The sequence below is a fragment of the Notothenia coriiceps genome, unplaced genomic scaffold (genome assembly GCF_000735185.1).
Source record: "Notothenia coriiceps isolate Sejong01 unplaced genomic scaffold, NC01 NC01_scaffold00010737, whole genome shotgun sequence".
Taxonomy (NCBI): domain Eukaryota; kingdom Metazoa; phylum Chordata; class Actinopteri; order Perciformes; family Nototheniidae; genus Notothenia; species Notothenia coriiceps.
The window spans coordinates 25,645-36,801 of record NW_011343438.1 but is presented as its reverse complement, the minus strand read 5'-3'; the positions used below and the strand labels follow the sequence as shown (position 1 = coordinate 36,801).

The window sequence follows — 11,157 nt, the reverse complement described above, 5'->3', positions numbered from 1 at the left end:
ATGCCTCCAGAGTCCACATGAGACTCAGGTGGATGATGAAACTCTCCAGACTGTCATTTAAAATCCCAAACTTTAAAGAGCAAGCCAGGATCAGAGGGATGTGATGAGAGAAAGCTGCTTTTGTTGAAACCAATGTGTCTGAAATAATTGTTAGAAATTAGCAAGTTCATTAAATAGGTAAAAGAAAAAGGAGACATGCTTTCTTTCAAGTCAGGCACACAAGAATGAATGAAGTCTCTCTCTGAATCCCAAGCTGCTATTTTACACACAGAGACAGAGCAGTTATTTATTTGATGTGTGCTTTCGTCATTCTTGTAAAGCACTCTTCAAAGTCTGTCGCCTTAAAAGAGTCAGACTTTGTTCTCTGATGAAATCATCAGACTTCAAGGAGTCAACATTTCAAACGCATGATAAATTGTTACAGTGCAGCAGAGTAAACAGCACATATTCACACATTCAACAACACCTTCTGAATGTGCATTCTCTCCCACTTAAACACGAATACACACCTAACACTACGCCACACACACACACACACACACACACACACACACACACAACCTTTGACACACACACACACACACACACACACACAACACATGCTCTCTGACGGACATCAACACACTTCAAGGATCAACATTTTCAAACACATGACACTTGCTACAGTGCAACACAGTAAACAGCACATATTCACACATTCACAAACAACACCTTCTTGAATGTGCATTCACACACAACTTAAACACGACACACACTAACATACACACACCACACACACAACACACACACACACACACACACACACCATCTTTGAAGAACAACGTTCCAGGTGCTGAGTGAGGATTATTGAATCATTGTGTCTAGTGTCTGTGTTGTATTATCGTGTCCCATTTACCACTTATATAAGAAGACGACATGGCATTTTTTAACATAATAAGCAAACATTTGTCCTACTCTGTAAATACGATTTGTTTTCACGGCCAGGCACAACAGTTGTCCTTTGCTCTCAGCTGTTGTTTAACAACAAAGACATGACCAGCGAAAGGATGAGAATTACACCTGATCTGCGAAAACCCTTGCGAAACGTCTTAACAGTTAATAATGATTAGGGTTAAAACACCAACTCTGACATGCATTGTACGAACATGACTGGAAATTCAACTCAGTCAGGACGACTGATCATCGGAAATGTGGTCACATTCCATGCAAAATGAGACACCGAGAACTGGTTTCTGACTAGTCTGGAACTGGTTGCTTGGTACCTAGAGCTGACCCTTTGGGTACATTACATGATACTTGTTAGACGCTTTTATCCAAAGCGACTTACATATTCAATACTGTGGACAATCCCCACAGGATCAACTTGGGGTGAAGTGTCTTGCCCAGGGACACAACGACATGCTGACTGCAGTGGGATTTGAACCCGAACACCTACTCTGAACCCACTGCCCCACACACCTCTGGATCTTTTGGATTCAAATATTGTGTCTATAGCCCAGACACATTAAGTCATGTAGTTATCCTTAATTAGGTATTACTCTAAGGCCGTGTGGTATTAATAACAATTCTTTGCAATTGCCATTTTTTATGGATGTTCGTCTTATTTTGGCAATGTGCACAACCAATGGGGACCCACTCGTAAAAAGCAATTCTCCATAGTGCCACTAGTGGTCAAAAACTCAATTACAGAATCACACTACATTGCATGCTGTGTTAGTGTAGTTCATCATTAAATGAGTTTCAAAGTTCATTGTAGATGGTTGCTGACTCAGTTGGAAGAAAATCAAGCATCGATGAAAATCTCATACTACTAGCTCATGTAATGTATCCTGGCTATTCTAATGATAGATCAATTATTAACAAGAACTGGCTTTTATTCCAAGGCATTATAAAATATGTTTTCTCGTCTGACGATATTGTCAAAATACAGATCTAAGTAAATATTGTTGGTTTGACTACAGTGGAGTGCTGTTGCACCTCTCCAACCCTTTCAATTTGAACACCTTCACACCTGGTCTGCTCTCGTCCAGGTAGTCCAGTACTGGGTTGTCATAAGCCAGTTGTGCCTTCCTCTGGGCCGATTCTTCCTGTGTGTTGACAGAGGTCTTCGGAGTTGATGTATGCTCCTCTTCTTCTTCTTCTCCCTGTCCCTCCTCGCAACGACAGGCAGTTGCCTTGGTGATGAGGTGATCGAGGGGTTTGAGAGAGCGCATCCACTGGGGCAGGAAGTCCCAGCTCTGCAGCTTAGTGGGCAGGTGGCGAGGAGTACGGGCCTGCATCGCATTAATCATGGAGATGAAGATGGTCAAACACAGGAACGGAGCCCCAACGCCGGCCATCACTTGCCAGCCTGCCAACGAGAGGCCCAGAACCAGCGAGGGCAGGAGCACGAAGCACAGGAGGAGGTAAAGGACTGCAAACCAGCGGTACTTGGCAGTGCGCTCACCAAGGACACGCGCCATCCTTATGGGCAGGCGCGTGAAGGGGAGAGGATACCACAGCATTATGCCAAAGACGTTGAAGAAGAGGTGACACAGAGCGATCTACATACAAAGACAATGCAAATAGATGCAGTATGTGAGGGCTGAAGATGCCAACATTCATTCCAAATACATAATCCAATGATACCAGATGGTTTTAGTGTTGGCAGTTGAATCCGAAGGGAGGATTTACCAACAATTGTTTTCCCTGAAGCACATTTAGCTGCCTTCGGCTTATTTGTGCAGAAATCATGTTCATAAATATAGAGACTAGTATTATTATAATGTACCATTTGTAGATGATTATCTGTAACACCAATGGTTTTGTCCGGGTAGGGGAAAAATATATTCTGTGTGTCTATCCTCCTCTCTGTGACGCCTATCAGAATTCATGAAAAAGTTTTCTTCAAGGTGGGAGGGTGTTGGTAGTGGGACCTTCACATTATTGTTTTCATTTCCCTGCAGTTTTCAAAATACCTGTTTTATCCATTGACTGTATAAAATATTGACGCAATCTTTGTGATGTACCCCATAGGTTTATGAAAAGCCGTACTGAAGCTCAAAGTGGAAGGGTTGACTTCGCCTGACAACTCTAATTAAAAATGGGCAAAGAGGTGGATAGTCTTTAGAGATTTGTCGACTCACAACCTGTGACAGCACCAATATGTCAAAACTCTCATGCCCTTAAATATAAGTCACTTCAAGCCTTGATTTGATTTAAACCAATGAGATATATCCCTTGTACAGTTAGCAGTAGAGACCCACCGTACTACACTTTAAAACTACTGCACTTTAGAATTGTACTTTTTTGCTGTTGGGCATTTTACCATGGGAGCCAATGGAGATGGACTACATTCTTAACCCTGTCTCAAGAGGACATTTTAGGATATTCATTTTAGGCACTTCCTCTTTGTTTTTTCGGCACAGGAGGCTCCTGTTTGGTTGTACACTGGCTTACCTGTATGGCAGCTGCTAACTTGTTCCCAGGACTGGCCAGAGCTGCCAGCAGAGCGGTGGCCGTGGTGCCGATGTTGGACCCGAGGGTGAGGGGATAGGCCCGCTCGAGGCTGATCACACCGATACCTGAGGGAGACGACAGAAGAATGCTGTGTCAGAGGAAAAAGGGACTTTCAATTAAGATGAAAAGCTCATAATATATACAACTTAAATAAACGATACTGTCTATCACCTGATGTTAGAACAATGGCTTATGTTAGGGTCTCACAAAACAAAATAAAACATACAACTTTGAAGGACTCCCTTACAAATAGGCTATTTGAACACAAACAACTCCATAAATAAATACCAGCAGGTGTGCAAAGCTGCAATAAAGTGTCTATCTTGCCTTGTTGAAGATGGATATTGCAGTCGGAATGAAAGTTTAAGTGATATTTTCTTTTACCCTAAGAGGCGTTTTTTTTGTTTGTTTTCAATGCATGATACTAGGGGATGGTAAGCCCGAGAGTTGGAGTGCAGGGAAAGCTACATTTAAATAAACGAAGTCAAATAAACAGAATTACCTAATTAAATATCTCTGAAGGTTGGATGACATCCATGAATATAGTCTTTTGCCTTATAGTTATTTAAAGCTTCTCAATTACTCCCGTTTAAAATGAGACATGATTCCCATCTTACATTTATCACTGAGTAGCAGGCCGATGACTCAGACATCACTGATTTGACATGCTTCATTTAGCCAGCGGCATACACTGACAGTTGTGCAATATGTTCTTCCAAACTTCACAGGACTCACAGGACTTATTTCAGTGGAAATAAGCAGGTTTATGTCCTTATTTGGCCCCAGCTGAAACATTAGCTATAAGCTAACAAGAAATCTTAAGATATTCTCTTGACCGTATGAGATGACACTCATTTTAGTTAGCAAATAAGTACAAGAACAATGTACAGTTAACAATTTATTACTGCAGCAGTAAATGTCTGTTCAGAGGTTGTGGTGTTTGAATTTATAATTTTGTGTAAAAAGCAGTGGCCTTGCAAACAGCAGCCCAGTTTACGAGCTGCTATAGATTACAGTGGGGTTTCTTCGTGGTTTGATTGGCAGTAAATGTACATGCTGTTATGGCCGGTCGTTATCACTCTGGCACAACAACATTAAAACAAAGAATTCACTTGATATATCTTTGTTAAATATTAAGTCATTTAACCTCAATCCATCAAACTAAATTACTATCAACTAATACTAGAAGCAGACTCCAGGACAGTATCATCATTGAGAGTATTTTTTGCACAGGGCCGAACGGAGAATAGGATCTCAAACTCGGACAGTTAGAATCCATTTTAATAAGATGATTAACAAGAGACTTTCTGTAACAAATGAGAAACAACTTGAAGAAGAAACTCCAACCTTCAAACTAGGTAGATGCTGGGATCGGCCCTGGACTTTAAAGCCCAGTTTATCCAAGCCTACAGGAAAAGTACTTTGTATGGATGGTATATATAATGTGTTTTGTAATCCAATTGTCTACAGAGCAATATCCTTTAATCCTACGCACAGGAGGCACATATGCATAATGTGTCCCGCTGGCATTAGTCACATTACCTTTGTTTAACTATACTATACTCACAAAGAACATGTAAATGAAAGACTGAAGTGTATAAAGAATAAGAAAAATCAATACAATGATATGAGAATTATAAAGTTACTCATTTAGATTTTGGATATGCTGACGTAGAACCACAAATTACCCGTCAGGATGCTACAATTAAATTGATTATAATTCATAATACTCATTGCATCCATTTATTCATCATCCTTCAAAGCAACATCTGCTTACAATTAAAGCATTGCGTTGATTGATGTCATCATAAGTTTGATATGTCTAATACAGGAAAATAACAGAAAATACTATAAAATTCTGTAAGTATGGCTATATCGAAGACCTCATAGTAGGGGTTTTTACACATTTCTAATATATATTTAATATTTATTTATTTTGAGGGAACATATATATTCATGGTGCACGGCTCATTTAATCCATTTCAAATGGACGGCCAATAATTGCTATATTAACCCAAATACATAGTTTTTTCTATGCTCGACTTATTTCCACAACAACCTTTTATTTTTGTATGATATTTTCACATAATATAGTATAAACAAACAACTCTGAGGCTTTCATTGGTGGTGTAAAAGCTTATTTCACCCACCTATAAGAGGAGTCAAGGCTGAAGTGAAGACAGAGCTACTCTGGACCACAAAAGTTATCCCTGCGCCCACAAACATGGCCATGTATCCTGACAGCCACCCACACGGATATGGCAGGTCTGTTGAGATAAAGAACAGAGGGATGACAATTACCCACGATAAACACATCAATATTAGTCTTCTCCACCACCTCTCTCATGTCAAAAGCATGCCCACCTGTGTTGATGACTTTGTGGATGACCTTTGCGACCTGGCCTTTAAGAAGAGAGTTTAGCAGTTTGACCAGAAGCAGCAGACAGGTGCAGAGGACGGCCAGAGAGCCTGCGAGGAGGATCAGACCCACGGTGAGGTCTGACAGCCCCGTGGACACAAACAGATGCTTACCTGCAGGAGGACAGGTCCAACAAACATCAATAGATTATTACAAAAACACACCGTTGTATTGCCTTCTTAACAGGGAAATACTGAAAGGGAAATGCTTACTAGAAAAACATTACAATAATGAGAGAACTCACATTTCAGTGGTGATTGGGATAAGTCATGCCTGGAGCCACAGTTTGCAGCGCTCACATTGCCAGTGGACTGTAGACGGAAAGAAAGAAAGAAAGAAGAAAGAGCATCTGTGATGAAAACACAAATTAGCAACGCAGTTTTCACTGGCAGCAGTGTCAGTCTGTATGTGGCGCCACTGTGTGACACATTGTGTCTGCATGTGCAGGGGACAGCAGTGGAAACGGGGCCATTACCATAACCAGGTCAGTCTGGCACCATTCTTTCACCAGGCTCCTGTTCCTCATGTCCTCATTTCCCATGGCGATTCCCGTGATCACACATTTGTCTAGCTGAGGGAGAAAGGAGAAATATTTTCCATCTTTTAAATTCTGTGAGTCAAAGGAAAGCAACATTTATTATTCATCCACCAATCCTTCAGTCCTTCAAGGAGACACCTCATATCTAGTTCCCATCACAGCTGTCTAACGCACTGTTTGTTAAACTTCGCCCGCCATAGTTACTTCTGAGATGTTCATTAAACGTTTCCAGCATCAAGCACAAACATAATAACAATAAAAACAGCATCAGTCAGAGTCACTGCTCAGAATTTGTGGAAATGTTGAAAGAATGGTTTCTTGATGTAAGACAAAGGAAGCCTCTGATTTAGCTGCAAATAAAGAATTTGCTAACAAAAATTGTTTCAAACAGACTCCCTTCAGCTGGCTTTTTTGTGTTTCCAGCACACCTGTTTTAAAATGATAATTTTGTGAGAGACAGCCATAGGCGGCGCGTGAGGCTCAGGTTTGGGAAGGCTAAATAACTTTTTTTACCTGACGCTGCCCACCTCCGGCATCTATTGAAAAGAGATCAACTCAATGAAACCCCCGCCTGCTGACCAATCAGAGCTCAGTGTGCGGAGTTTATATATATTAAGTCATATTACAGGATAAAGGAAATACAGTTTGAACTGCCGTAGCAAGACACCGACATGTCGCACTTGTCATTCATATCACATCATCAATCAGATCATCGATCATATAATATCACAATATTTCCTTATCTGAGTCAGCTTCTCGAGCCGTATCTGGCCGTGCATCACTTACATTGTCACATACTGTATGCAGCAGTATTATTTTAAGCAACACATTAAGTTGACGAAACACTCAAATGTAATTAAAGTCATATCCACTCGTGTCTGGCGCAGTGATATCATAAAACTGTTGATTATTTATTTTTTAACGAGTTGTTATTCACCTTGCAGGTGGCTTGTATCCTGGATTGTATGTTTAAGTCATGGATGTTTAAAGTTCATATTTGTCTAATATTAGTTTACTTTTCATTATGAAGTATGACGCTGCGCTGTCAATACACTTGTCCCTGTTTGTGATTGGTCAAATGTAGCTAACCCCGCCCCTTTCACGTGAGCGCGCTCTCAGCTGGAGGGAGGCTTGATTTACCGAGTTGATAACCAGCGTCGTAGGACCGCTTAGCGAGATCTTGTGTTTGTGTTTGTTTGCTGTCGACTGGAACTTTTTCTCTTTTTTTAAATAAAATATTTTATAACAGTAGGTTTATGTGTTTTTTGTTTTTGTTTTTGCAGGTAAGTACCCGAAAGTATTCCTAAATTTTGAACCACTTTTGGTGTACGTCGCAAATAGGTCAGACATTTGACTGTAACATATTCTGCGGTTACCGATTCTTTCCGTAAGCCGAAATTGATGTGTTTAAACGCTTCTTTAGTTTGCGTTTCTGTTCCGGTTAGACAGGCGAACTACAGAGCTACGAAAGTAGAACATATATTTTGTTCTACTTGTAGTACATGTATTGATATTTTTTGTTACACGTTTTTTGTTTGTGTATTTTTTATGTGGACTTAACCGAAAACACGAACAGAAAGGAAGAACTTGCTCTTGTGTTCAAAACCAGACGCTAGCGTCGGAGCACAAAACAAGCGAAAGCACCATTTTCTTATTTGTTATTTTTTTTTCAGTTATGTTTACTTACCTCAACGTAAAAGAAGTCTCCGTTCCTAGAAATGTAACGTTCATCTCGTTACGTCTTTCATTTTAACGAATTATAGGAGCTGAGTTACAAAGTCCCTTATCATTAAAATTGTTGTTTACATAATAGTTCAAAAAGGATCTAATAAACAATATATCATGTCTACAACATACAAAAAAAGTCTGTTTACCGAAGGACCGGAAACGTTAGTTTGTACCAAAAGGTTTTAGTTCCACGTGCTGTTCAAAATCGAATAAAGGGTGGCTTAACAAAAAAGTTCACAAACTTATTTAATTACTGTAAATCGGGGAGAAACAATTAAATTTATTGGAGACAAAGTGAAGGGAAGGCATCGCGCAATCAACGACAACTTTTGTTATAACTTTAATAAATAGTACATTTAAGTGTTTTTTTTATAAGTTTGAATGACCGAGATCGTTGGTAGGTAGTTCACACAAAAAGTCGTGGTATTTATTCTGTTTTGTTATTCATATCCGTTTCATCCGCGTGACGGAGAATTCTTTTACCGTATGCGATAAATCTTATTAACTTAACTTTTGTCAAAAAGATTCGTTATATTTTTGTTGTTCACAAACACAACAACACACACACACCACAACAACCACACACACACCAAACACACCAAACTACCAACACACACAGTGCGTTACACAATTAAACTCTCTAAAAAATACGTTGACGGACTTGTTGTTTGTCTTTCGGGCCGCAAAAAAACAGGTAGACATGTGTCCTGCTACCCTCTTTGAATTGTTCGGTCGTCACCCAGGTGAACCTTCTCTGGTCGCGATGATGACCCTTTAGACCAGAAACGGCTTCTCAATCGTCTCCTTCCCGCCTTGTTTAGCCGGTAAACAAAAACAACAACAAGCAACACGTCGAAACACTTCCCCAAAAAAAAAGGGCGCCGCCAAACCCTGCTTTGAAAAATGAGGTAACCTGCGTTTGCTTGCTACTGCGTCGTGGTCAGCCCTCGAGACCGACACCACTTCTTCGGCCTCGAATGTCTCGCCATCTCCTGGGCCAAAGACTCCTGGACTACTTCAGGATCGGGTGAGTCGTGTATCGTGAAATTTGGCCTCATACATACCACACTCGACTCCATATACACTCGAAGTACATTGTCATAATGTAGATATCGGATTATCCGTAAATTTAACTTTGAGTATCAAGGGACCGCAAAAAAAGTCAGCAAAAGACCTTATCCCCAACTGATAACCGTACTGAATCCGCTCCAGCAATAATAGACAAAAATTAGTTCAACCATTGACTAGATATACGAATGAATTCTGTATTAACTCTAAAATGTAATGTAAACTGGGGACTAAGTATTTCCATGTAAATTGTACTAAAGTGTCGAAATTCTACAATGACGTGTATAAAATACCACATTTTACAAAAAGTGCGTTATGTTAACTCTTGTAGTAGCAAAATCAAAAAAATTCTCACGTATATCCGTTCTGTGTGTCGACCCGAAACCCGGCCGCCTTCCGTCTTGAAATAGACTTTAGTGAGCGTTCTAATGTCTTAGGTAGGTTTATTTGATGTTGTCGGTGGAAATGTGTGTTCCACCGTAATAATGATATATAATAGGTAGAAAGCGGCGCTCTGACAACTCCTCGGCATAAAGGCCGTTCGTGACCGCGCTGTACACGTCTGTGGTGTATAAACAACCGGCCGCGCGCAAACACAATGTGCAGTCGCGGCCGTAGCGGGTAGATATAGTAGTGTGTTGCCCCGTCCCGTAATACGACCGTAACGAGCAATCATAATGCTTTCATCTTGCATACCGCCTAGAAGAAATGGATGTCCGTAAAACGACTTATTGTTCACATTTTTCCTGCGAATTTTATTTGTCCGATGATTACGATGTGTCTGTCGACCAAACCAATCCAATGGAACTTTCGTTGTAGACGCCTGTATCCGTCCAGCACGATTAGAAAACGATGAAAAATGAGGCTCATTTTGCAATCGAATGTGAAGTGGGACCAACTCGACACAAGCGTGAGTACCGCACACATCCTTCGCCTGTCTCTTTGATCGATCTGAAATGCTGTCGTACCAAACGTTCCAGCAACTCGTCATAAATCTATTATTGTGCGATTATTTCAACATTAACGTGTTTCTGGTGCCCAGTTATATTAAAGTAATTGCGAAACGATCGACCGATGAATTGGTCCTAAAAATCCCTCAAAAGGACCACGAGATGCAGTCCCCCAAAAAGAAAACGAACCAAACGGTGTTACACCCGCCGTCTAAAGGGTACTCGTGTGACATAAACCCCCGCGCTAACAATTACCCCAGGTGAGTAATGCAAATTCACCATTAAATGAGGTTACAGAATTCAACAACAAAAACAATTTCTACTTCTATACTAACTGAAACCTTTAACTTCATTATTAAAAGACAAGGAACTTGACTATTCATATTAATCGGTTTAAGAGTTTATAAAAACTGACTTTACATTCGGGTTTATATAATTCCTCTATAGAATTTTTATATTAAACAATCAGTTTTATGAGTACAAAAAAGCACATTAGTTGAATTTATATTCATTATTAAAATGTGTTTTAATTGACAACCTAAAAACTTCGTAAATAACGAACCATACAGGTGAGTTTGTTAATGAACACTATAAATCTCTAGAATAATTCTCATTAATCGAAAATAATAGTAACCTCTTTAAGATGTTTCCCGGTGACCTTAAGCAACAAATCTCAACACACTATACCGCTGATGTGTCTCGTAGCCTAAGTGAAAAACGGTCCCTGTACCGTCGCGTTCAAACTATTTACAGGGGCCCCGCCGCCATGACATCCCGATCCTTCCGATTCGGAAGGTTTTATAAAAACCACAGTGACGTAGACCAATTTTTATTTTTAATATATTCAAACACAGAAACTGTAATCCGTGACGATCGTCCGGTGGACAAGCGGACATGAATGGCTTCGGTCAAGTGGTCTGCGTACCTATTACAAAACTCAATAGAGATTGATTTGG

At 40.2% G+C, this 11,157-nt stretch overlaps 1 protein-coding gene across 1 annotated transcript in view; it reads right to left on the bottom strand.

Moving 5' to 3' along the window:
- Positions 1–1,347: 1,347 nt before the first annotated feature.
- The window catches only part of LOC104946201 (sodium-dependent phosphate transport protein 2A-like), a 12,650-nt gene continuing 2,840 nt past the window's right edge, over positions 1,348–11,157 (bottom strand). The window contains exons 3-9 of the mRNA XM_010771978.1: positions 6,969–6,991; positions 6,393–6,488; positions 6,162–6,228; positions 5,863–6,030; positions 5,649–5,765; positions 3,439–3,563; positions 1,348–2,543 (exon numbers count right to left, since the gene is read on the bottom strand). Of these exons, the coding sequence (XP_010770280.1) occupies positions 1,956–2,543; positions 3,439–3,563; positions 5,649–5,765; positions 5,863–6,030; positions 6,162–6,228; positions 6,393–6,488; positions 6,969–6,991 (1,184 nt within the window). The 3' untranslated portion in view covers positions 1,348–1,955. The remainder of the gene's footprint in view (positions 2,544–3,438; positions 3,564–5,648; positions 5,766–5,862; positions 6,031–6,161; positions 6,229–6,392; positions 6,489–6,968; positions 6,992–11,157) is intronic.